A 27,598-nucleotide genomic window follows, 5' to 3' on the forward strand; every position below is an offset into this window, starting at 1 on the left:
AAAAAAAAGAGGCCAGCACTTACCAAGTCCTTTTCCACCTATTCTGACCCCCTGGCCACACCTTAACTCTCTCTCATCAATTCTTGTCTCATCCAAACCCAAGTAGGAAAACTTCAGCCTCTAAATTCCTTGAGGTTTGTCTTGTCACTGGAATTTACTACTCCAAAATACAATTTAAATGAATAGCTGAATGCCTAATGGTTAAGTGCCTTTCTCACATAAGTGCCCCATTCAGATTTGTGGACAGAAAAAAAAGGTAATAACCTCTTCACTTTTTTCTTGTGGAACCACAATTATAAACGGAGGGAGTAAAGAGGATTAATCTCAGAGCAGGGGGTCTGCAAACAGAGGCCTAAGTGTTGTGTTGTCTGGACAGGCCCTAGACAGCAGGAGGGCACTAGGGGCCTAGAAAAAGTCATCTGAAGGAGACGTCAGAAGTAGAGAAGTGTGTTTAATACTCCGTCCATCTGCCTAGCATTTAAGGTCGGCTGAAGGGCTGGTAAGAACACAGATCCACTCAGTGCCCAGTTATGTTTCCTATCCAGTGTCTGCTCGTGGAGCTGTGCTGTTTGGAGCTGGCAGAAAGTCTACTTTCAGATGAGAATCAGCGATCCAAAGACTCGTTTCATTCTATAATTGCCAGTGACGTCTAGCTCTGAGGCGTGGGCGGTTTTCTCCGGAAACAAGGGGGCTCCTCCCGCTCTGAGCGCCTTCCCAAGATCCAGTCCCTCCACCAGAGGGAGAGCAGGAGGGCGTGGACTGGTCAGAGCGGACCCAAAAGAGGAGGCCTGAGAACTCAGGGAGTGGCCATGACGGAACGCCAGAATATGCGCGTGCGCGGCATCAGCCTGGCCAATATGGATCGTGGGGTGGTGCCATGTGGCGTGGGCGGAGAGCTGGGATTGGCCATGCGTGAGGGTGTGTAAAGCAGGGAAAGGATGTGACCCGGAGTGAGAGGCGGGCCTGGACACCGTGGGAAGGAGTGTCTGCGACGGCCCAGCCGGGAAGGGCGTGGCCTAGGCGTTGACCAGGGGCATAACCTGAAAAAGTAGGATTTAGCGCGTGAAGGGCTTGGCGTGGCCGTTCGTAAGGGGACTACAAAGTCGGTCCAGACTGCGGGAGGGCTGAGCTCAGGCAGAGAGCAGAGGAATTACCAGAGTGGAAAGCAGGGACGTAGGCATAAGAGAAGGACCTGGGGCTCAGAGAAATGAGCGTGACCGTGGGGACAAGCATGTGAAAAGACCTGTGGACGGGGGGGGGGGGGGGGGGGGGCACGGAGGAGCGTAAGGGACGCAAATTACGTAACAGGAAGAAGGGCCGTGATATAGGCGGAGCGCAAGGGCGTACCTTGAACGTGGGGGCGTGACACGTTTGTGAGGGCGTGACAAAGACGGTCCCGCTCAAAGGAGGAGTGGGCCCAGACGTAGGACGGAGGCGGGGCCACGTTGGCGGGCAGGCACCTGACCGCGGCTGCAGACCCAGAGCGATGGCAGCGTAGGTGTAGCCAGGGCAGAGAACAGGTGCGGACCAAGGCTCTGGGTGGAGGGAGAGGTGGTTCAAGGCCTGAGGCAGTGAGCGACTCCAAGGCAGGACTTAAAGGGCTTTGTCGGAGACAGGCGGGGCGACGGGGACGTGACGTGTTACGCGCCATGACGTGTACGGCGTGAGGGGCGTGACGAGTCGCGACGGGACGTGGCTAAGATGGCCGCGCGCATGAGTCTCTCCCCGGCGCTGAGTGGAGGGGGTCCGCTCTCAGGGAAATATTCGGGTAAGGTCGGGCTGCGAATGGAGCATGGTGGGTAGGGGGTACATGCTAGAGAGGACAGGGACCCTTTCTCTCAGGACCACGCTCTGCGATGGGCCGTGGAGCTGCGACGAGCTGTCGGTTCCGCGAGGATGGCCGCAGTGCCGGCGGGGCTTTTCTGTAGAATGGAGAGGAGGAGGCGGGAATCGCTGTTTTCCTTCTCTCTGTTCCTCCACTGTGAGGGTCACCATCTACATCCCGTTAGAGTCCTGTCCATTTAACGGTAGAACTGTTGTCTCAGAGACTTTCAGAAATGGGGGGTTGCAGTTCCACAAATCGAGGCACAGTAAGTTGGGACTCTCTCACACCTGTATCGTTGCTCTTTTCCCCGACATGCCAGACACTATGGATAGATTCACAACCACTCCCAGGGCAGGGGATCAGCAAGATAACTATGTCACGTGGGCATATCTGAGTCTTCTCTACTCCGTTGTCCCCTTTTTCTTTTGTGCCCTGCCCCAAAATACAAACGTTAGTTGGTGTCTCTGATTCTTTGTGATATGAGTTGAAAGCTACTGTTTGAGGCTGCTGGAGACTTGTTGTTAGTGTAATTTCTTCTCAAGCTTGGGAAATGTGCGATATTGAAGATGTGTACATTTTAATTTGGATACAATTAATTCATTCTCAGCCACCGAAAGTCTTTTTACATTCTGCTACCCCTTCGTCCTTTACTGTGAATCTGGTCATCCCTACTCTGCTATTTAAAAGTCTTGCTGGAGTACGAGCAGAGTCCGGGATCTCTGGTGAGAGAAGCTACCCAACCCTACCGGTAACCTGCCCCTGCACGTCCTTGAGAACTGTCACTGTTCTCAGCCTGCCTTGGAGTCTACAATGAACTTAAAGTTCATTACACCCACCCTCCCTTCTGGGCCTTGGTAAAGAGCTGCATAGTTCTTGAATATTTTGGAAACGAAAACCTTTCAGGGTTCTAGGGCCTTCTCCTTTACTCACAAGTTGTGACCTCGATGTCAGAACTGAAAATCACTTACAGGTGAAAAGTAACACAGGCAGCATTCCTGTGCCTGTACACACCTGCCCTGTTCAGCCAAGCAAAAGATTGCCACCACTCATAGTTGGAACGCAATAAAAATTGGATGAATTTTGACAGAATATGAGTGTTTGGGAAATCTGATGGGAAAAGGGAAATACATTTTATCTCGTTGGCTACACTGGGGCAGTTAGTTGCATCATACAAACCAGATTAAGAAATGTATTTTGAAACCTTCAGCAGCCCCATACTGGAATTATGCTTTCAGAGAAGTGGGTAAGAGGAGGAAATCACTTTGTCAAGCAAGACATGGAAACACAACCTCTAATTCACATTTCAGGGAATTGCAACAGTCTGGCTTGCTTTATAAATTAGGAGGTGAGAAAACGAAGGATCAATTTGATGAGAATCAAGGAATGTTTTTTATCAGTCCGACCTTTAGTGGGTAATTATATTTTGCTGTCTTTTGCATACATACAAATGGCTTAACGAGGTATTTAATAAATACGTGATTTATAAATGATTTTAAAGGCTTTTAGAATCTTTTCTAATTTTTTTTAAAGATTGTGTTATTTTTAAGTCATCTCTACACCTGATGCGGGACTTGAATTCACAACCCTAAGATCAAGAGTCTCATGCTCTGCTGACTGAACCAGCCAGGCCGCCCAGAATCTTTTCTAATTTTTAAAACATTTTTAAGTCTCCAAAAGAACAGATCAGAAACGTGTAAATAAAATCCAAAGACATACATGAATAATCAGTGATAGCAAAGGACATGTTAGCACACAAAGCTTACCTTCCTTGGGACTCATCTGGCCAATGGTCCCATATTTATGGACAGACATAAGGACAGACACATTGTCCATGAAGTCCAGTAATACATCTTAGTAGTTAATTGTTACATGCTGTGTGTGGGGATTAATTATTTGTGGCATCACGAGGTGGGATTTTATGAGATCGGTAGGTAAGTTTAAATAACCACCTCTCCAGAAATAATTATTTTTAAATTAAGAACCGTGATTGGCTTAGTGCTGAGCATACATAGTACATACCTATTCTCTAAAGTGTCTTTATTTTTACATTTTGGTGTATAATTTTGTTCTTAAAGCTTTGAAGCCATGGCTGACTCATGATAACTGAATGTTTGGGTGAGCATTATATTATTATTTGCAATCCCGTTATTTTGAATATGTGTTTTTGAGAAAGAGAAGTATATTTATTCTAAAACTGTATCTAGCGAACTATTTTTAACTCACTTTATAAAACAGTTGCAGTTTCTTTACATATTACCCAGTTTTCTCCTGCTTGTACTACAAAATACAACATGTTGCAAAAATACACTCTACATTTCTGTATTCCAGGATTCACCTGGAGCCTATTTAATAATGACTAATAGTGTATTTTCAATGCTGATGTTTACAATTTGTAGCGTAGGTGCAAATTCATAAACATTCTGATAAGTATCTTTCCTCCTGAAGCACATACCTGGACATAAATAACCTCACGTATTGCTACAGGTATTGTAGCCCAGCATTAGCTAAGTTGAGTTTCTGTTTATTTGGATTTCCCTGGAACCCTCCTCACCCCTGACCTTCCATGCTCTGTTCCTTCCTTGATCGCCTTTACTCTTCCTTCTGTCTCTTGGCTTCCTCACTGCACTTTGTCAGTCTCCCTCTATACACCTGTTACTCCTGGGGGAGGGAAGGGAATTTTCTTCTCTGTCTGACCTCAGGACCTCTCCTGAGCACCAGAGCTGCACTGACTCTCTCCTAGACTTTTCCTCCCGCTGTCCCCTTGGACCTCAACTCCGTAAGATTCACGGGAAGAATGACCTCTTTCCCTTCCCACCTGCTCCTTGAGCCGGCTTATTTCTCTCCTCAGGGACTCATCCTCCTTCTACCGTCAGCGTCGTCCCTCCATAAAATCATGGGGCCTTCTTCAACTTCTTCCCTCTTCTCTCTTCCAGTTGAGTGCCGGATCCTAGGTTTTTTTACCCAAGTGGCAATCTCTTGCATACAGAGTACCTTGGTTCATCGCTACTGTCACTGTCCCGTCAGTGCTTCATATTCTGTCACTTGGATTCCTGGAATTTCATTTCAAACTCAAGTGCCCAAATCTGAGCTGCTCCTGTCCCACCCGAAACCTGTTCTGCACACTGTGGTGCTCATCTCGGTTCCTGGCAACTCCGTCCTTCTGGCTGATTAGGCGGAGAATCTTTCAGTCATCCTTGAGTCCTTTCTTTCACATCTTACGGGCTGTCTCTCCAGGATACAGCCAACATCCAACTGCTTCTCACCACCTCCACTACGACATCCTTCGTTCCAGCCCCTGGATTATTCTGAGTGATCTCCCTGCTTCTTTCCTGCCTCCCATCCCAGTTGATTTCCAGTAGGCACCCTGAATGATCTTTTAAAGATGCAGATCAGGTTGTGTCCTTTCTCTGCTCCCAAAACTCCATTGTGTCCCCCATTTCACTTAGAGCGGGGGTTTCCACTCAGGGGTGATTCCCCTTCTCCAAGAAACATCAGCGGTGTCAGGACACATTTTTGGTGGTCGTAATGGAGGGAGTGTGTCAGCGGCATCTAACGGGTAGAGGCCAGGGATGCTGCTAACCATCGTACAATGTATGGGACAGCCCCAAAACAGAGTTATCTGGTCAAATGTCAACAATGTCAAGGGTGAGAAATGCTGAATTAGAGACAGAACCTTTACAGTGGCCTAGAAATCTACTTGATCTGGCATTCATGGTCTCTCCACCTTATCTCCTACTACCGTCCTGCTAGTACACTCTGCTCCTGCCGTGTTGGGCTCCTTACTATCCCTTGTATGTGCCAGCCATGCTCCCGCCTCAGGATCTCTGCATAGGCAATTCCGTCTTCCTGGAAAACCCTTCCCCCGATAGCCCCGGAACTAATTCCTTCATTTCCTTCAACTTTTTGCTCAGACTTCACCTTCTCAGTAAGGCCTCCTTCAAGCGATTTATTTCAAAAGCAACACTCCTTTCCCAGTGGCACTCCAGAGTCACCTCATCCTGCTCTACTTTTCACTGAATTTATTTTAATTGTTCGTGCAACTGACTTATGTGTTACGTTGCTGTTTATCATCTGTCTCCCCGACTGGAATGTAATTTCCACCAGGATAGGGACTTTGTTTTATTTCCTCGGTGATCCGAGACCAGTGTCTGGCATTTGGTAGCTGCTTGATTGACGTCCTGATGAATGCAAGGATGAAAGAGTGATGGATTGAAGGAAGGATGGTTGGAGGAATCTCCTTGTCACGGACCTTCCCGCGTCCGTTCTGCCCACTCCCATCCATCCTGTGCTGTGCGCACAGAGTCCTCAGAAACCATCCTGTATATGTGGAATAATACCTGAGGGTCTTCCAGCCTCCTGGAAATTCATATTCTTCAAGTTAATCTCCAGTCCCATCCAGCTTCACCTTCAGCTGCGTCACCTGGGCATCTGTTGGCCAGATTGACACATAGAGTTAATCATCCCAAGTAGAGAGGCCTGGAAGAGATTCTCCCTCATGGCAGTCACAGGGAACCAACCCTACCAACAACTTGATCTCAGATTTGTAGCCTCTAGAACTGTGAGAAAATGATTTCTGTTGTTTAAGCCGCCCAGGCTGTGGTTCTTTGTTACAAACTAATGTACTGGCCCTAAGACCCCATATAGGGAGTTAGACCTGGAGATGAGGCACCTATATGGAATTCATAAACTTACTATCTCTCCCCTTTAACATGATGGCTCCGTGTTACAGACTGAATGTTTCTGCCTCCCCCCCCCCCCCATTCCATATGTTGAAGCCCTAACACCCAATGGAGTGGTATTAGGAGATGGAGCCTTTGTGAAGTGATTAGGGTTGGATTAGGCTACGTGGGTTGGTCCTCCATGATAGGATTAGAGTTCTTATCAGAAAAGAGAGTCCAGAGCTTGTTCTCTGTTCTGCTGTAAGGACATAGAAGATAGCTGTCTACAAGCTAGAAGCAGGTTCTCACCAGGAACTGATGAGCCAGAACCATGATCTTGGATTTCCAGCGCCTAGAACTATGGGAAATAAGTGTCTGTTGTGTAAACAACTCAGTCTCTGGTATTTTGGTATAGCAGTCCAAGCTGAGACACTATGCATTTTCGCTTCCTGACTTCAGTGTGTTCATTGGCAAAGTGATGCATGTAACACAATGCGTGGCACCAGGTTGCAAGACTAGCTATTTTTCACACTTCACTTTACAATACTTGTCCTGGCACATGGCTTGTTTATGGTTATAAAGGGTTCTGCCTGGAGTCCTCATTTGTTCCTTTCAGGGAAGTAACAGGAAGGAACTCTGCCTCCTGCTTTCAGTGGACACAGCTCAGGTGTGATTGTTTTCCTCTCCTTTCCTTTGGGTGTAGCCTTCTTTCCTCTAGCCCTGAGTGGCAGGTGAGTTTCAGGAAGAGGAGTGGATTAACTCTTGACTCATTCCCCCTCCACCCCTCCCCACCCCCGCCCCACCATGTGTGCTCAGAGTCCTAATGTTGTTGCCCTACTCAGAGCTTCCGCTCGATGGTCACCGTCGGTTGTTTACAGCTTCGCCTTCTCTGTCCTCCTCCCTCTAGGTTATCAGGTTCCTGCACGTTATTTCGGGCCTGATCAACATTTCAAGCTAAACATGGTGGTGATGAGTATCCTCAGGGCCATTCTGCAAGCCTCTCCATGCAGGTCACCGTGGAGAAGATTCCAGATCCCCAGCTCCGTGCCGGCGAGGCCCTGCAGCCTCTACACCTGCACGTACAAAACCCGGAACCGAGCCTGTGAGTACCTCGCTGCCTTCGAGAGAGCGAAAGGCTGGTTTCGTAGCAATCACGTGTGTCCTGTTTATCCACGTGCTGTCAGTGGCATTCCAGAGTGGGATTCTGTGCCCTAAGAACCGTGGGAACAGCTACTTGTTTCTCTACTTGTCTTCTCAGATAAATGTGGAAAATTCTTTTCCCCCAGGTTCTTTGAGATGTAGTCGCCACATAACATTGTGTAAGTCGAAGTTGTGCAGCGTGATGATTTGATACACGTGTATTGCAAAACCGTCATAAGGTTCAGAAAGTCCTTTCCTTGACCGATTCTAACATGTTCAAAGGATGTCGTGCCGAAATAGGACAAGGGAGATGTCCCAGTTTCCGGTACTCTGGAACCTGTTCTGTGCTGTTGTGGTTAGCAGTGGTCTTCTTACTAACGTGGATCCACAGACGGCGAATTCTCCCCGTGAATCTTAACGTTCTGCAAGTTGCGTATTCACGTTTGCCAGCAGGTCAGTGGCTTCGCGCTCTGGAATGTTCTTTCCCGAGTCACAAACTGCAGAGTTAATTCCAGCCGAGCAGCTTGCCAGCGTGTGCTCTGCTGTCAGTGCGGCATCAAGGGAGGCGGCAGATGGTCTCTCCTGCCACCTCCCGCATCCCGTTCTTCTCCTGAGACACCAGCTACCTGGCACATCCCTGTGGTGCAGGGATTGTCCACCGAGGCACTACTGACTGGGGTATGGGCCACTCTGTGATGTTGCATGTGAAGCGTGCACAGTAGGTGTTGAGTGACCTTCTAGATATCCCCTAAGGGACAAAGTGACCCTGGAAAGAACCACTGAGATAATAGGAGGAGGCTAATGTATGTGTTGGTGGAGAAATGAGTTTAATGAAGTATTTTTTTATATATTTCCCACTGTTCTCCATGAATTAACACAGAGTTTCAAATGTTGGCTTGCCTCAAAATTTCAGGTGTCTTAACTTTTCCTCCACAGGCTTCCTCTCTTTGATCGTATATTGCACACAAGAAAAGGAATTCATTAGTAATGCTGATCTAGCTAAATGCATTGCCTTGAAACTGCTTCTTGGGTATATTTTTTATTTTCAGTTTATTTTGTTTCCTCCAGCCTTGACTGTTCTCATTAGAATAAACTGGCTGGAATCATAAATTTCTGGTTGCTGGGTATGGCCTCCCACCAGTAGACCCACATCCTACTCAAATGGGTTGTTCTCAACATGTACATTTTGTGGTCTGAAGATTAAATTGGAAAAAAATACATAGTCATAATTTATCTAGTTAGTAAAGTTTTGTGTGAGTGTGGGGGTTTTCCTTGATTTTTGTTTCTGTTTACAGATAAAATTTAAAGGTATAAGATTTAATATACTAATGTTTTTAAGATAGTTCATTTCTTTTAGTATTGACAAACCCCAAAAGTAGTGGCTTGGTGATGTGAGGTGTTCCCGAGGTGTTCCCTTGATTAATTTCTCACATCACCTAAAGTGTTCTTGTTTTTCAGTTACTAAGAGAAACAGGCGACAGTCATGATTTGGTTTTACTTTTGGCATATTGCTCTGCCCCTCCTGTTTTCACTGGGGAGAATATTGTAATTTCTGCTGCTCTGAGCCACTGGCAGCTTAATACGACGGCAGAAGGCCCCGTTGTGTACTTGTGTGACCAAGAATGACCCAAGATCGTTGAGGGCTAGAAAAGATAACCTGCAAAGTCCGTAGCTAGTGGCCGCTGTACAGTGAAGACTGTGTTGGCAAGTACTCCTACTCCTGGTACTACGATTATCGTCATCACCGTCCTTATCGTCATAGGCTCAGTGCCCCCGTCAGATGTTTTTGTGACCATTTTTAAGATTGGGTTAAGCGGGCGGCGCCTGGGTGGCTCAGTCGGTTGAGCGTCCGTCCGACTTCGGCTCAGGTCATGATATCACAGTCTGAGTTCGAGCCCCGCATCGGGCTCTGTGCTGATGGCTCAGAGCCTGGAACCTGCTTCTGATTCTGTGTCTCCCTCTCTCTCTGCCCCTTCCCTGCTCATGCTCTGTCTCTCTCTGTCTCAAAAATAAAATAAAAACATTAAGAAAAAAAAATTAAAAAGAAAAAAGATTGGGGTAAGCGGAAGGAGGAGTAAATGAAGTAGGAGGATATGGCAAATTCAGGAAGCAGCATTTCACTAGGGCCTTGTGCTCTGGGATTCACCTTCGCGCTTCTCATTGGCTGTCGACTCAGATCACTGTTCGCTGTTATCTCAAGTAGCAGACAGTAAATGTTGACAGTCCTAACTTTTGCCACTGGTATTCTGATAAAGATAAAAGCCTGCTCTGTTTCCCAAGATGTAAATAAAGTCAGTTTTGCTCAGGGTATCATGTAGTGAAATTTAGCCTAATTGTCACATAAAAAAATAGTAGACATGAGATCTTAGACCATAGGAAAATAAATCTAATAATGTTAATTTTAAATTTAATGAAATATAAAGACTGTCCTCTAGCATGGAAATGGTACAGATTTGTTATTATTCCAATGATTCTTAATTTCCCTACTTTTAGAAGGAAAACATTTTTTTAGGACAGCATGGAATAGAATGGCACTGTATAAAATCTAGCCACTGTACCCATTTGTGTATTTTTCTGTAAATATAAATTTATTGTAACTTTGTGGCCAGTGCTAGCACTTACCATATTGAAAATTTCCATCATCAGAGAAAGTTCTGTTTGATAGGACTGGTCTATATTATAACTGAACTGTGTTGGTAAATTGTTATTTCTCCTGTTAACTCTGATGAATACAAAGCCTGGACAACAATAGTATTAAAAAGCCTTTTTTGCAATGTCTTCACCAAGAATTCTATTCATCCCTAGATAATACAAGCTGGGATACCTAGACTATGTGGTCTTCCATTAACTTTTGAATAATCTTGAGTAACAGTGGACTGGTGAGGTGCCCCTTGAAATTATTTCAGTGGCCTCAGAGGTATCGGCAGCTCTAAGAAGCTAACAAATAGCCTTGAACTGACCCCCAGGAACTGTGGGCTTTAGTCTCCTGTGGTGATAATTGCATGTGTCTGCTGTGGTTACCTGGGCTCAGCATCAAAGTGCCTTTTACAGCCCTTGTGCTTGAGTAGACAATTTGTGATTCTGTGATCATCCATAACAATATCATATGGGAGGGGGCTGTCCCTGTGTATCCTGTCACTGTGTTATGCCCTCGGCTTACTAGGATGCTCTTCAATCACATGAGAAAATCACACAGCTCAAGAAAAAGGCCGGTAACAGGGCAAGGCACATGAGAAAAAACCAACGAGGGTGTAGAATAACGACTTCCAGTAGATAAATGACAAGAGCCACAAACATGAGCCATGTAATTCCAAGGAATTCTATGCTTTATAATAATCACATTTAAAGGAGAACAAATAGCATGTCAATTACATCTTAGTAAAACTGAAAGAAAAATAAATTTGTTCATTTGTGAAATTCTATACAGGAAATAGATGAAATATAGTATACAGACGAAATGGATTTTACTAAAATATTTAACCCACTATATCCAAAATATTATCATTCTAACCTGTAATCGATATAAAAATCATTGAGATAGTTTGCATTCTCTATTTTGTACTAAATCATCAAAGCTGAGTGGGTGTTTTACATTTATAGTGTGTCTCCCTTTGAATGACCAAGGGGAGTAGCCTGGCAAGGTTCTGGAATAGCATGGCAAGAGCAGAGTTTGGGAAGAATGAAGAGAAAGGAAATTAGGTGGCTGAGGTGGGTTCCTAATACGAAAACCTTGGCACTGGACACAGAAATGAGGACTTGACATACAGTCTTTAACACAGGAATGACATGTTGAAGGTGGAAATTTAGGGAAACTAGTAGATGGCAAAACATGGTAGAGGGTGTTGAGACCAAGAGACATGTATGAAGTGCAGGGTGTAGAGGCCTGAACTCAGCTGTTGGTCACGGGCAAGGCAAGGAAAAGATACACCTGAAAGATCCTTAAAGGAAAAAAAATGTGATCAGTAGAGTAATAGGGATAAAGGTAAAAGAAGACTGGAACCTTCCCAACAGTACTCTTTATCTTCTGTGTTCAGTGAACAAGCAGTGATTAAATGCGACTTTAGTTCTTCTTGGAGTTTGTACAACACTGAAAGAGGCAGATAATTAAGCACATATGCATATAATGACTATTACATGTGTGTAATAAGTGTTTTGAAGGGAAAGATAAGAATGCTATGATTTAAAAAAAAGGGGGGTCATATAATAGGATAGAGAGGTGAGGCGGTGACGGTTTTTTTGGAGAGGTGACAAGCCAATAGCAGGAGCTAGCCCTGAGCTGAATGAGGGCAAAGTGTTTTCTGAGGAGAGGGAGGAGCAGGAACTGAGGGGCCAAGGCAGGAACGTGCTTCCTGTGTTTCAGGAGTTGAAAGAGGGACATTCCTGAGGCTGGACACATAGGGTGGTACAGGCACAAAAGAAATCAAAGCCGGGACTAGTCCTATTAATAAGAACTAAAACCGAGCACATTTTCTCCATGGAATCTAAAGGGACTTTGTTGCTCGTCAGCGATATATTCGTGACACCTTCATGATGGCAATACAGTTGTCACCCAAAGAAATGACCAAAGCGGGCAGCATTTATACTATTTAGACAAAGAATAAGTCTGTGGAGAATTGGCAGGACCAAGAAAATGTTTTATTCAGGAACTTCAATTAGGAATTCTACAGAGAATTTGGGCTGAAGTAGTAAATCAGTAAAAGTAACCAGGGTTGCTTATACAGCCTTCATGACTGAGTTTCTGTCTCTGGTGATAAGGATGTCTCTTTATCTCCTGGTGCAGGAAGCGTACCTTTCCAATGGGAGATTTATTTCCAGTTTTCTGGAGGCAGTGGGGGTTCCAAGTGTTCTTGCCCTGGCTATTTCTTAGGTAACTTTAATTTGAAATAATATGCTAAAGTGGCACATTTTGGGTGACCTGCCCTTGGCCCCCACAGGAAGAAGTAATGTGAATTTACCTTTCACAACCATTTATCTTGCAAAACAAACCCTTGGGAAAAGCTGGCTTCACTAAAGCAACAATAACCAAGGGCCCCTATTGGGGGGATGGTCTGGATTCCCAAAGGAGGAGGTTGTGGAGGACAGAACCTTCCAGAAGCTGAACTTGTGACCTGAAGGGCATCAAATGATAGGAACATCAAGGTCATAAAAGAGCAATGAAGGAATAGGCCTGGGATTTGGGGGCTGGCTTTTGCATGGGTGAGAATAGATTCTGGTCATTTCCTGAATGGGGTGGGGGACGAGTCAGGGTGAAAGGAGGGATCGTCTTGGGGATCTGCTTGTTAGTCCCCTTCTTGCCTGGTCTTTACAGGAGACCCTCACCAATTGGTTTTGAAGAGTGAATTCTCAACTCCTGGGCCACAGTCTGAGTATCTCAGAGGGGAAGGTGCTGCAAAGTCTCTTGGTGCCAGGCATCCTATAACTGAATCAGGGCTGTTTAGTGGTGTTACCAGGTGGGGGAGGGATAGTAAAGTTTCCCCCAAACTGAGAAGGCACTTTGAGACCAGAAAATGAAGCAGGCCATTCTGTACAGTTTACAGAGTTCTGTTCAGAGTAACTTACTGCAGGGTATCAGGTGGATGACAGTCCAGACAAGGCGCAGCTATTCTCTGCAAAGTCTGGACCTTGGTCCACAGATTTTATAGAGTGAGGGAACTCTTGGGGGCCACTGTAGTGGTCAGAGGTCGGAGGGTTCACATGCATTTCAAAGCGTTTGCGTGCACCTAATTGGCAGCTGACATCTAACAGACCTGGTGGCACCATCTGTGAGTCAGGAAGAGAGGAGAGACTATGTTATCTCTAACAGTCTGGCATGTCTAAAGTATGAACATTAATCTCTAAGGGGCCCATAACACGTATCCCCAGGAGTGGTCAGCGAGCAAGATGGAGGGCCAAAGATGGAGTCAGTATTGTCAGCACTCCTACAAGTTGCTTTCTAATTCGCATTCTAATTAGATTATTATATGAAATATTTTACCAGGCAAATGCATTTTTCATTTTAGGTTTTTGAAACAAAATTCTTGTTCCTAATGGAACAATTTCTTTTATACTCAGAAAGTAAATGAGAACATTGGGTTTGGATCTCTCCAGAGATAAGATGGTGCTGTTTTATAGGAAGAAATAGTAAAAACAAGAATACCCTGAGTTTGCATAGACCACGGTTTCTCAACTTGATTGACATTGGGGGTCATATAATTCTGTGCATTGTAAGCTGTTTCGCTGCATACCTGGCCTTTATCCACTAGATGTCAGTAGCACTCTTCCAATTGTGACAACCGAAACTGTCTCCAGACATTGCCAAGTGTCTTCTAGAGACAGCATCGTTCCCTCTGTGGACAACCACTGGTCTACTCTCAGGAGAGCTCTCTATATCTTTTTTGTGCCCCCTACCACCACCAAAAAACCCTCAAAACCCCATAAGGCTAGGATTTTGAATTTATAGATTTTAACAGCTATCCACACAAAACAAATGTCTTCTTTGTAAAGGTAAACTAGGAGCAAGTTTCTGGTTTGTGTTTTGTTTTGTTTTGTTTTGTTTTTTTAAATGAAGAAAGATATGTCTGTGAACCTGCTATACATACAGTGGGTTGACTGAGTAGCAGCTACCTGACCACTTTCTGAGATCCTTAGGCTCGTCCTTAGTGGTGGGGTGAGGCTCAGAGGTTCCTTGGTAATGATTTATCTTGATTCATATTTCTTCTCATTTTCCTATTAGTCTTGGTTCCACCCATCCATAGTGCTTCTAAAGGGCAGAGAACTGGAGCACCCCAAATTAGGCTTAGTTCTATCCATCATGCATGGATGTCTCAGCAGCTCTGTGTGACAGGAAGTCCACTGAGATTTATCAGAGACTTTACCAGAAAGACCTGGTACTTGACTCTTTGTAGAAGAATAATTGTCAGCGACGTGTTGTGTCTGTGTGGGACAGATTGTGTATGGACACCTTTATATAGAATGGGGTCGGGAGACTGGCAAGAGGAGCTCTCCTTACCAGTTGCAGACCCAACTGGAAGAGGTAAACCTTGTACAGGGATACTACTTTAACTCCTATTTTGCTATCCCAGCCTGAGGAAGGACGATTTCTCTTCTGCCCTAGCAACAGCCCAGCCATTGAGAAACACTCATAACTCAGCCAATGAGAAGCCACTAGACTTCTAGCTCCCATTCTACTCCAGTGGACTTGTTTATAACAACCTTCCCAACTTACTTTCCACTATAAAAGAGGATCCCCCTCCTTTGTTGCTGGACTTGTTTATGGTTTTAGTCATAGCTTGCCCCAGATTGTAAGTCTCTGCTCTTCTCAAAAACAAAAAAAACAACAAAAAAAAAACACACACCATTTTTTTCGCTGGTAAAATGACCAGCAGTGTTATTCCTAAAGTTAGCATATCTCAAAGTAAGAAGAAATTACTCCTTTTCCACCCCAGTTTCATCAATGCCTTCTGTAGTCATCAGACTCATCAGTACCAAAACCCTAGACTCTTGCCCCCATCTCCGTTGGAAGCCTGTGATATTGCATTGTGTAAATAAATCATCCAGGGATCTTCAAAACTGCAAGCTAAGTTACAGGTGCATGCCACACAAGTCTATTTCTACCAGCCAAGTGGTTAAACACTTAGAATGCCTGGTTCAACATTTGCTTTGCAAAAATTCTTCCTCTTCTTCCCCCATTTCCTTTGTTGGAAATAACTCATTATTGAAAATTTCATTGATTTATACTTGTAGGTATATCTGGTTTGGCAAGTGGGGCTCAGAAAATTATCACTAAAGAAAAGAAGCTCATTTAAGGATACCCTCCTTCCACACGGTGCTAATCTGCACGCGTCTTACTGTTACCACAAGAGTGGGTGGCACTTGGTTCGGGTGAAATCAGAGGGTGGACTGAGCCGCTTGTGTCTGACAAAGCAGCAGACGTCTGTGCCCGTGCAAGGTGCTCTCTGAGCTGCCTTTGTCCTCTGCCTTAATCAGTCCGTTTAGCCCCCAGGTGGCTAATTCCTAAGATGTAGACTCCATGGGCCTGGACACACTCCCCACAACTAGAATTGCCTCGTGTGTGATCCCACATAGCAGACGTCTTGATGATGGCCCCGCTGTGCTTTTTCTCCTAGTGCACCCGCTCTGGGAGAGCGTGGACCTGGTCCCGGCGGGCGAGCGCCAGTCGCCCATCAACATCCGGTGGAGGGACAGTGTGTATGATCCTGGCTTAAAACCGCTCACCATCTCTTACGACCTGACCACCTGCCTCCACGTCTGGAATAACGGGTACTCCTTCCTCGTGGAATTTGAAGATTCTACAGATAAGTCCGGTGAGGGTCAGACTGGTGGTCTTGTCTGGAGTTAAAGGGACAGTTTGATGCGAGCACAGGCCACACCACACTGCCTCCTTGGGACCATGGACCTCTATGAGCAGTGGACTGGGACTCCTTGCACTTTTCTTTTTTTTTTTAATGTGGTAAAAAACATGTAATGTGAAATTTGTCATCTTAACCATTTTTAAGTGTACAGCTCACTAGTGTTAAGTGTACTCATAGTGTTGTGTCGCCAGTGCTACCATTCATCTCTAACTTTTCATTTTGCAAAACTGAAACTACACCACTTAAACAGTAGCTCCCCATTTTCCCCTTCAGCTCCTGGCTAGGACCATTTTACTTTGTCTCTATGCATTTGACTACTGGGTACCTCATATAAGTGGAATCATGCAGTTATTTGTCTTTTTTATGACTGGCTGATTTCAATTAGCGTAGTGATGTCAAGGTTCACTCATATTGCAGCATGTGTCAGAATTTCCTTCTTTTTAAGACTGAATAGTATTCCATCGTTCATATAGACCACACTTTGTGTATCCATTCACCTGTCTGTGGACACTTGACTTGTAGCCACCTTTTGCCTGTTGTGAATAGTGCTGCCATGAACATGGGTGTGCAGATACCTTTTGAGATGTCCTTTTCAGTTCTTTTGGGTATAAACCCAAAGGTGGAATTGCTCGATCATCATTAGAGGTTTTTGAGTGTATGAACAGTGTCTATTTTCATTCTTATGCATGTTTCCTTCTACTGGTATGATAGGTAGATAGATAGATTTTATATTTGAAATTTTATTTAAAATGATATATTTGGGGGGCACCTGGGTGGCTCACTCAGTTAAGCGTCTGACTTTGGCTCAGGTCATGATCTCCCGGTTCATGGGTTCAAGCCCCGTGTTGGGTTCTGTGCTGACAGCTCAGAGCCTACAGCCTGCTTCAGAATCTGTGACTCCCTCTCTGCCTTTACCATGCTCACACTCTGACTCACTCTCTCTCTCTCTCTTTCTCTCTCTCTCTCTCTCAAAAATAAACATAAAAAAATTAAAATTATATATTTGAATTTGTTTTTATTTGAAATTACATATATTGTACATTTTTTATTTGAAATTTGCAATTTGTGTGTGTTGAATATATGCCAACCTACCTCCGCTTGCTGACTTTACAGATAGCTTCTGTATTAAATAGTAATAGTATTTAGCCAGGTTTCAAATAAGATTGTAGTGCAGAGCAAAAGGATAGGCAGGGAAAAGACATTTTATATTTTTAGTCTCCTAATAACGTGTGTATTTTGTCACCCACTGATTTATTTATTTGTGCCTTATTTACTGAGTGCCAATCGTGTGCCAGCCATGGCACCAAGTGCTGGGAATACTAACTAGATTCTTGACCTGGCAGTGTTCAAAGTCTAGTGAGAAAAGCACACATGAAATTAGAATTACAAAGCAAGTGTGATTTGAGAAAGGGTTTTTTAAAAGTGCTTTGGGACCACAGAAGAGGGTGTGATGGAGACTGCTCAGAGGAGGCTACAATGCTTTCACCAAGGAGGGGTGTCAGTGCAAAAGGAACAAACCTTTTAGAATTTCTTTAAAAAAAAAAGAATTTTATTCGAGTCCAAGTGAGGAAAGCTGCCTGGGATACACAGTCTTCAAAAGAAGGGAGCGTTTCCAGTAAGGGATCATTTGGTGTAGACTTCTGTACATTTTATATTCATAAAAAGTTATAAATTTTTTTTAAAAGTTAGAGATTATTAGACAAAGAACTTTTCAGGAAGTTTCAGGCCTTATCTTAACTTCTAGTATACGCAGGGCTATAAGACGTTAATCTCCTGGGACCCAGGGAGGTTTCTTACTTTTTCTTATCTTTTGTGTTCAGAATGTACCTCTTTGGTTATTTTCTTTGACAAAAGGCGTTGTACAGTGTGTACTCGGGGCAGAAACAGAGCCCAGGCTTTGAGGTTTTGCTGAGTCATTTTGACCTTGGTAAATGTTACAGTATAGCTTTCCTGGGAGCCCAGGAGCAGGGCCCACAAATACTAAAAGTTGAAAATTTCCTTTATTGGGGGACATTTATCTTGGGTATTGAAGGATGAATTGGAGTTTGTCAAGAGTATTAGAAGGGCATTGGAGACTGAGGGAAAATCATGTGCAAAAGCAGATGTTCAGAAAATGGCCAAAAACAAAGTGGGCAGAATGCCGAATGTGCATTTTGAGGGGAGGCAAGAGAATGATGATCATTGAAGCTTAGGAGGGTAGGTGGAAGACCGGTTCATCAGATACGAGTTATTTTTTTATTATTATTTTATTTTTAAAGCTTATTTATTTTGAGAGAGAGAGAGAGCAGGGGAGGGACAGAGAAAGAGGGAGAGAGAGCATGCCAAGCAGGCCCCACGCGGTCAGCATGGAGCCCAATGCGGGGCTCAAACCCACAAGCCATGAGATGATGATCTGAGCCAAAATCATGAGTCTGATGCTTAACTGACTGAGCCACCCAGGCGCCCCCAGATACTGGTTATTTTTACACAACAGAATGGCACAGCATGGTTTCATTTAATTAATTAGTCAATTGCTTTATTTTTTGAGACTAACCCAGTTAGTAGTGCAGGTCCACAAAGTCAGATTAATCCAAGTATGAGATGGTGGGAACTTAAATGAAGGCTGTAGCAGTTGAAGTAGAGAGAAAGAGCAAGTTTTGAAAAAGCACTTCTAAAAATTGTCACAAGGAGACTATGAAGGCACACACACGAGTTGGGTCTTTATGCAGCGCCAGCTGTGCTCAGTCCTAAAGCAAGGTGAACGTAATGAGAAAGCGGGTTCGGGATTCCAAACCCAGTGACATTGGAGCTGTGATTAACTTGGCCTCTTCCCCGCACACGGCGCAGGACCTAAGAGGAGGCACACGACGATCGAGATAACACAGGCGGTAGGAAGTGAACGAGGCCGCCACCAAGTCCGTGTGTGGGCGCGCAGCTGAGAGGAGGCCCCGGGCCCGGTCCGCGCTCGGCCCTCCCGCTCCTTCTGTTCAAGCAGTGAAGGCTCTCCGTTCTCTTCGGCCCGGAGCCTTCGGCGGCAGCTGCCTTTTCAGGCTCTCAGACGCAGAGGGTCACGTCTGTGGGGCCCGACCACTGCAAAAGCCCTCCCCCTTTTAAAGGGATTTGGTCAGTCCTGGGCACCTGCACCCCTCCCCTGCTTCTGCTGCTGATCGGTTCTGGGGTGTCGTCAGCCGGTGCCAGTCTCGGGGAGAGCTCATCGTTGTTAGTACCCTCAGCCGCTTATATCATTGCTCGACGCAGGCCCCTGCTGGACAGGAGTGATTCCATCTTGCTCTCTACAAAAGGCAATAGGACTTGGAGATGGACTCCTCTTCAAGTGAGGAAAAAGCAGAGTTAACCACATCGTTCAGTTGTCCTGCTTGGGAGGCTGGGGGATGGTGATGGCAGAAAGGTTATGAATGATGGATGAGGAATAATGTGTAGGGAAGTATAGGGAGCACATAAGGAAATAAACAACTTTCCCCCTAATTTGATTTTAAACGTTACATTAAAAATAGAAGGAAACACATTTTGAGTGGTTATCCATCAAAGAAAAAAATGTCTTCAACTCCTGTTTAATTTCCATGGGGAGGATCTGTTTCTCTCAAGATAAGCATCTTTGCTGCCTTTGATGCAAATGGATTGTGGATTTTCGGGTTTCCTGCGGATCAAGATGGGAATGAACAAATGTTGATCCCTCACTGAAAGATTATCCACTTTGCTGTACAAATTTTTTTTCTCCTCAAATAAACCCTTTTATTTCAAAGTAATGTTAATTGCTGATCCTGCGTAAATTTCTTCCTCCTCTTTATTTCTGTCTCATCTTGCATCAGATTGTCATATGCTTTTCCCAGTAGCTTTATTTTGGGTGAGGAAACATGTTTCAGTATTGTAGGTTGAATAAGACTGTTGATTTATTTTGGAGCAATCCTGTATGGTCAGGCATTAATCCTCCTTTTAATGGTGTTTCAGCTGCACTCGGAGCATCAGAATGCAGTCATATTTCAAAGCTTTGAGGATGCAGCAACTGGAGGAAGGTGGTTTCATTACGATAGGAATATTTTTAAAGGTAAAAAAAATTCTTACCAACTTTAAATGATGTGTTGTATTCTAGAATGGAAAGATCAAATGTTACAGTATTGTTATTTAAGAGTATTGGCATCAGTTCATCGGTAAGATAAGCAATGCTTAAAATAAAAGACTGTTACAAATATATTCCAGATGGTATAAAATTGTGCTGTCCAATAAGGTATCCATAAGCCCATGTGTGGCTATTGAACACTTGAAATGAGGCTAGTGTAATTGAGGAAATGGATTTTTTATTTTATTTTAATAAGTTTGATTTAAATATAAGAACTGATACTCAATTCAGTTATTGGAAAACTTTTAAGAATGTTTGGAGCGACGTGGGTATGTGTATCTACATTTTCAAGTAAAATCGGAATCAAGTATTTCTGATGAAAATTTTGCATCTAATTTGATATGTACTCTACGTGTAAAATACACAACAGATTTTTAAAGCTTAGTATGGAAAAAATGGAAACTCAATTGTTCATATTGATTACATGTTGAAATGACAGTCTTTTCAGTGTATTTGGCAAAAATATGTTATCAAAAGCAATTTCACCTTTAACTTTTTAAATGTGGCTCCTAGAAACTTTAAAATTACCTTTGTGGTTTGTATTACATTTCTACTTTTAGGCATTGGTGTAAAAGGATGAAGGTAAATAATGCTAAATAAATACTGGTTAAAATGTGAAATGAGTTAATATATTCTAAATGGCATAAAAAGATAAAGGCGAACAGCTATGGGAAATGATCTGGAAAGGAACTGATATTTATGAGTGCTCTGTGACTGTATGTTAGCTAAGTGCATCATTTATCTTCCCCAGAGGTCTCTGATGGCAACGCTGTCCTCTCCATTTTTCAGATGAAGTGAAGCTCGATGAAGTTAAGTGCTCTCCTGCCACGTCATGCAGTTATCCGCTGGAGAAGTCAACGGCAAAGCTGTGGACCACACTCTGTGGCGCCTGTCAGCTCCTGTAGCTTCAGCAGGTGCAGACCTTCCCTGGAGGCTGTTTTCAGGGTACCAGGATTTGTTTGAATCAGGTGTGGTTAAATGACTGTCGTGAAAGAAGAATTTTTTTAAAAGTTATGTATCTATTTTGAGAGAGAGAGAGAGAGAGAGAGAGAGAGAGCCGGGAAGGACCAGAAAGGTTGTGGGGGAGAGAGAATCCCAAGCAGGTCCTGCACTGTTAGTGCAGGACCCGACGCTGGCCTCGATCTTACCAACCATGAAATCATGACCTGAGCCAAAATCAAGAATCAGACAGATGTTTACCCAGGTGCCCCCCCTCCCTTTTTTTTTTAAGTTGATGTATTTATTTTGAGAGCTGAGGAGATGAAAAACTAATTTTATCCTACAGTCCTTGAAACAGGAAGGCAGGGCCACACAGGGAAGCACACAGGGATGGCCAGGAGGCAGAGGGAAGGAGGAGAAATCCTGGGTGATAGCCTATTGTGGTTTCTGGGGGAAGGAAGGCATAAGGTAGTATAAACAGAAAGATTGGCCTCTTCAAATAGTTTCAGTAGGCTCTACTGTATAGAGGCTGTCCCTAGTTGTCTGGTGTCTCGTCCTGGGGTGGTGAGGGCACAGGAATAGTGGCCAAGCATGTAAGAGCCCTATAAAGGAGGTGGTTGTTTCCTCATGAAAGGCACTGTCCCAGGGTGTTTGTTCTCTCTAGGAATTAGCTAACCCTGAGAGGGGCCGCCCCCTTAGCGTCAGCAAGTCCTCACATATCAAAGCATCAAATACAGAAACTGGAACACATAGTTATTACACTGAGGCTTGAGGACGTGGGCATGAGCTGAAAGCTGGGCCTTACTACACTCTGCCTGGCTGGAGAGCTTCAGCCACCAGCGCCCCTGTAGGCCAAGTATGAGTGAGGCTCCCGGGGGCTGAGGCTAATGGAGCAGGGGCACCTTTCCCTGCAGACTGTGGTTTTGAGCCTATCCGTGTGTTCTGTGTATGCTTTCATTCACTGGTATTTATAACATCCTAGATTGTCAGTTTCATTTCGATACTATAGATTCTTCTTCGATAATCACCAAGAGTCCTATTTAAATTCACATTCTATAACAATTCCAGAGTGAGATGTCAGTTTTTAAAAATATTTTCTCATTTATTGTTCTTCAGCTACACATCACAAAGAGCTGCAGAAATTGGTGGATACTTTGCCATCAATCAAGCATAAGGTAATTTCCCCCCCTAAATCACTTGAAATACATTTTATGTTTAATCTCCGAGTGGAGACGCTGACAAGGCGCCCTGGAGCACAACTCGCCACTGCCTTGGTTCTGCCGCCATGCCACTGAGCGCTCGGCACTCGGGAACACGGTGCCGTCCCCTCCTCTGCTCCGACACCTGCACACCTGCGTCTTCGAAGTCCCCGTGGGAACACTTAGACCAGCCCTCTTGGCTAGACCTCCCATCCCGCAGGCGGGGAGCAGGGAAGAGTGGGACGGACACTTGGCTTGGCTAGCTGTGAAGAACAGTTACCCGTTCCGTCCGGCCCGTCCGCATGGACGCCTCTGTCCAGGCCCCAGGATTAACTGTTGCCTCTTGAGGATCCCAAAGGGGCTGTTCCCTGGAAGTCCTCCTCTTCCCTGTCTCCCCCTCTTCTCCCCACCTCAGTCCCTCCCCACTGCCTCTTTCCCTCTCCCTCCCTCTCACTCTCCCTCTTTTGCCTTGCCTGTCTCTTTCTCCCCTTTTGATGCAGGAGCCTGGCTGCCTCTACTTTGCGTTGTGTTTTAGAAAGGAGAATTCTGTTCGTTTCTCTTGAGAAAGACAAGCTTCCTTGTTCATGCACCAGCTACCACCTGACGCCTCCCGCCTCCCGCCTCCCGAAGAGTTCAGAGGAGACTGGCACCTGCAGCAAACTCACGACAATGGAGGGGGAAAGTGCTTTTGGCGGTGTTCCCATGGAGGATGATCAGAAATACATAGTTAATTACAGGAGCAGTGCGCGGGTGTGATTCTGTCCGAAGGTGCCCAGAGATACTCTAGACCACTGCTGGTCCCCAGATTCCCCTCGAATCATCGCCTCATCATCTGATTTCTGAGTGGTTTTCATCACAAAATGATGACTCGGTGTCCCCTTCTCTTTGCCAGGACACCCTTGTGGAATTTGGGTCATTTGATCCTTCCTGCCTGATGCCCGCCTGCCCAGATTACTGGACCTACTCAGGGTCCCTGACTACCCCGCCCCTCTCCGAGTCTGTCACCTGGATCATTAAGAAGCAGCCCGTAGAGATTGATCACGATCAGGTATGTTCTTTCCACCTTTCTGTATGAGGACATGCTAGTCTGCCCCTTTAACACAAGGCTGGGCTCAAACTTTGGCATCGGTTTTGAACATCTTGTAACGCTTCTACATTTTTATTAAAATTTGCTAACATCTTGTCTCAGTTTGGACATGAATTTGGAGATACTTCAAATTAACTGGAGAGAGGAGTTAAAACATAGAAGAGCATAAGCTTTTTGCTTTCATTTTGGACAATATCCTGTCTTTTACCATATATACATTGTGTAGAATCTCTGTAAAACTTAAGACTTTTAAATGGAAGGCAAATACCATATGATTTCACTCCTATGTGAAATTTACAAAACACAACAGATGAACATAGGGGAAGGGAAGGAAAAAAGATAAAAAGAGAGAGGGAGCAAACCATAAGAGACTTCTAAAGACAGAGAACAAACTGAGGATTGCTGGAGGGATGGTGGGTGGAGGGATGGGCCGAATGGGTGATGGGCATTAAGGAGGGCACTCGTTGGGATGAGCACTGGGTGTCATACGTAAGTGCTGAGTCACTTGGTTCTACTCCTGAAACCAATACTATACTGTATGTTAACTAACTTGAATTTAAAGAAATAAATTTTAAAAACTAAATGAATGGAAAAATGAAGGCTGGAAATGACTGTGTTCAAAACCCTTTGATTTTCTTTTCTTTATTATTGTAGTGGACACGCAATGTTACATTAGTTTCAGGCGTACAGCATGGTGATTTGACAACTCCATATGTTATGCTGTGCTCACCACAAGTGTAGTCACCATCTGTCATACAACTCTATTACACTACCATTGACTGTTTTCCCTGTGTGTTTTTTTTTTTTTTTACCTTTCAATCCCCATGGCTTAACTAATTTCCTTAATTACTAATTTTCCCCATGACATTACTAGAATCCTATACCTCCCTCTCCCTTTGACCCATTTTTCCCATTCCCCCCAATACTCCCCTCCCCTCTGGCAACCTTCATACATAGTTTGTTCTCTGTATTTGTGCAAAAACCCTTAATTTTCTTAAGAGAAGCTTCCTGTGGAATTTCAAGGTAAAGATAGAACCCGACAATGTCTATACAGAAATTTTACTCAGTCAAAAATTTTGACTTGGTATTTGTTTTCGTTTAGAATCTAAGTTTAAGTGGTGGGTACTACATGAACACGCAAAATGTTGTTTAATTTATAAGTGAATGAAACAGTAATAATAATTGCTTTTATTTGTTTGTTTTGGAATTTAATTAATTAAAAACTTTTTACAAGGACAAAAGCTTCCAAGTTCTTTTTTGTGAAGCCAAGATAACAGTGAAACCAAAACCCACCAAAGATTGGATACCTCCCAAAAAGTAAATACTAGGCCAGTATCTCTCAAGAATATTTAGAAAAAAAGAAAGCTTAATTATTAGAAACAGAATCTACCAGTACATCAGAAGAAATATACACTTTGTCCACATAAGATTTTTTTCTGAAATGTCAGTATTAGGAATGATATATTATGATTAATAGACTTCATCCTGTCAGCAAAGCTAAAGGGAAGACTCATATTTCATTTTCATAAATTCCTAAAGCTCATTTGACAAAATTGATCATGTATTTTTTGTAAAAATTTTTATTGAAATGAGAATTCCCTAAGTTGATAAAGTAGATTAATGTCAGCTCAGAAGTAAATAGTATGCCTAGTATGGAAAGGATATCTACTAACTCCACTATAATTAGCATATGAAATTTTAAATTGGTTAAATTCTGGTAGCAGCCAATGTAGTTAGACCAAAAAAAGATAAAGGAAATGAGAAAAGCAATTAGCAGAGTACCATATTAATTTATAGACATCAATTCCTTGGATATATGTAAGTCACAGAAGATACAATGGAAGAAAGGTCTGTACTTAAATGGAAACTCAAAAACTAAAATACCTTGGAATGAACTTAAAATGTTACCAAGAAAACTCAAGCGTTCCTAAAGGACACAAAAAACTCTTTCAAATAAAATTCATACCATGTTATTGAATAGAAAGATTTCATAAAGACACCCTTGATGTCAATTCTTAAGTTGCAATTTTCCATGAATATTCTCCATGCATTTGATGTCCCAAGAAAGATATCAATATTTACATTGTGGGGTGCTGTCCTGTGTATTTTAAGATGTTTAGCAGTATCCCTGGCCTCTACCCACAGGATGCCAGTAGTTCCCCAAGGAGTGACAACCAAAAATGTCTCCATACATTCTGTGTGTCTGTTGCAAACTCACCCCTGGTTGAGCACCACTCGTATGTGCTAACCTCTAATAACAACTAATAAGTGAAATCCTTTATTGCTTAGTGTGTAAAAAAAGGCTTAATTAATCAGTGCATTGGTTTACCAGTAAAGGCGTAGGAATGATTCATTTATTACTGCCTGTAGCTCACCCAGAGAACTGGTTTGTTGGAGGATTCTTTAGCTACAAAACAGTCTTCGGGAACCTCCAGAAACTGAATTTCCCCTTCAGAGGCCCCGACCCCGCTGCACTGCGATCATGGGCCGCTACCTGGGCACACCCATGGCCACGCTGCCACGCCTGGCCCAGAAGCGAGGTTCCCTCTGGCCCAGGCCCACCCACTGCCACCCGGGCCCGGATGGGAGCCATAGCCTCTCCTGGGTCCGCAGCCAGCCCACCCCCAACATGCCACCCTGCTGGGACCATGCCAGAGTCTGGAGGGTGATGGTCCCCAAGGCCTGGAGAGCTTTCACTGCAAGCCACCCCTCCAAATCTTCATGGGGTTGGATTTTTACAGTGATCACAAGAATTTGATGAAGTGGCTGTGAAGTGCTCAATACCCTGCACACACCTGGAGCCTGGTGACAATCGAACTCACTCCTGCAGAGCGCAGAGGGAAATGCTACAGGTGCCTGCCTATCCACGAGCCCCCGGGGCCCTATGCCAAGGAGGCCTCGCTGAGGGCCCCTAGCAGATGCAAGAAAGGAAAACAGAGAATCCTCAGACCTGTCTGCTTCAAACCTCCCAGGCCAAGAGAAAGAGGCAGAGCCCGGGCCAGGCCATCCTCCTTCAGGCCTGTATGGAGAGACAGAATGGTCCCTTCCTTTGTGCCCGGGCCTGGGCCTCCGAGGTGAGGCCTCTGCTCCTGGTGACCTGGGCCTACCTGCCTCAAGGACACAGCGCCGTGGCCTAGGCTGCCGAGCAGATCAGTACTCCCCAGGGCCTGGGCCTCCTGCGGCCTGATGTCTCCCCCGTATCCTGAGTCAGAGCCCTGCCACCTCCACCTCCTGAGACTCAAACCCACAGTTGTTTCACTCTGCCCTACCCCCACATGGGCCCCTGACACCCCCGGTCAGCCCTCTCCCCCGCAGCTGGCGGCTCCACCAAGCCCCCAGACCCACTCCCTTGACCCTGCAGAGCCCACACTGAAGAAGCTCTCCAGCTACCCAAACCTCTGCCTTCCTTGTGCCCACCCAGTCCTCCCACCTGTTCCCACACTCATCGGGAAGGCATGCTTCTCCCCTACTTCCCCACTTTGTGAAGTGAAAATGGCGTTCTTGTTTTAGATAAAAATAATAGACAGCTTTATGATCACAGAGAATGTCATTGTCTTTCTTTCAGATGTACATATGTTAGGATTGCGTCTACACTGTGAATTCACCCTGGCCTTGTAGCATCTGGGACCAAATAATTCTTTGTTCTTTGTTTCATACACACATTGTGAAAATAAAAAACTGTCTCCAATCCTTGCCAAATATTCCAGGGCGGGGCAGGGGATGGGGGAATCACTCAGAAGCAAAAAAACAAAACCACTGGTGGAGAACATCTGAGGGACAGTGGCCACTCTGGCAGAAACAGCCAAGTTTGGTCTCCTAGTATGTGATATTTTAAAACACAGCAAAGAGCAAGATGGCGGAGGAGCATGGAAGGTTTTTTTTGCGTCTCATCGCTTAAAACAGCAAAGACAGAGACAACAGACTGAAGTGGTACATGCTTGGAACAGACGTCCCCCAATTTCGTAGCATGCTGTGGTGTGAATGATTCAAAGACTGGGCCCGTGAATCATCAAAAATGCAAATTAAAAAAAATAAGCTACTCATTTAAGTGCCTCAGGTTGGCAAAAATGAAAATGCTAAATAATACGAAATGCCGGTAAAGACGCAGAGAATCGGCATCCGAGGCAGTGCTGTGGGTGTGAACGCATCCAGCCACTCTGCGGTGGCACTTGAGAGTGTGCCCTGGAGCATAGTGTGCCTCCCAGAAACTCTCTTGCACACACAAACCACACACACACACACACACACAGATTGGCGAGGATGTTCTCCCCAGCACTCTTTG

The 27,598-nt window shown here is 44.6% G+C and overlaps 1 protein-coding gene across 5 annotated transcripts; it reads left to right on the forward strand.

Moving 5' to 3' along the window:
• Window positions 1-1,544: 1,544 nt before the first annotated feature.
• Window positions 1,545-27,004, forward strand: LOC131501973 (carbonic anhydrase 5B, mitochondrial-like). 5 transcript variants are annotated; one of them, XM_058712549.1, is made up of 8 exons: window positions 1,545-1,768; window positions 7,391-7,585; window positions 15,729-15,926; window positions 19,923-20,019; window positions 20,881-21,005; window positions 22,147-22,205; window positions 23,122-23,277; window positions 25,687-27,004. In XM_058712549.1, the coding sequence occupies exons 1-4, from the start codon at window positions 1,702-1,704 to the stop codon at window positions 19,964-19,966; spliced, it is 504 nt and encodes a 167-aa protein (XP_058568532.1). In that variant the 5' UTR covers window positions 1,545-1,701; the 3' UTR covers window positions 19,967-20,019; window positions 20,881-21,005; window positions 22,147-22,205; window positions 23,122-23,277; window positions 25,687-27,004. The 5 variants fall into 5 exon arrangements, with proteins under 5 accessions (XP_058568532.1, XP_058568533.1, XP_058568535.1 ...); XM_058712550.1 differs by having other exon boundaries at window positions 26,058-27,004; XM_058712552.1 differs by having other exon boundaries at window positions 20,881-21,059; window positions 23,122-27,004.
• Window positions 27,005-27,598: the final 594 nt, after the last annotated feature.

Source organism: Neofelis nebulosa, chromosome X, assembly GCF_028018385.1.
Source record: "Neofelis nebulosa isolate mNeoNeb1 chromosome X, mNeoNeb1.pri, whole genome shotgun sequence".
In the NCBI taxonomy this organism is placed as follows: domain Eukaryota; kingdom Metazoa; phylum Chordata; class Mammalia; order Carnivora; family Felidae; genus Neofelis; species Neofelis nebulosa.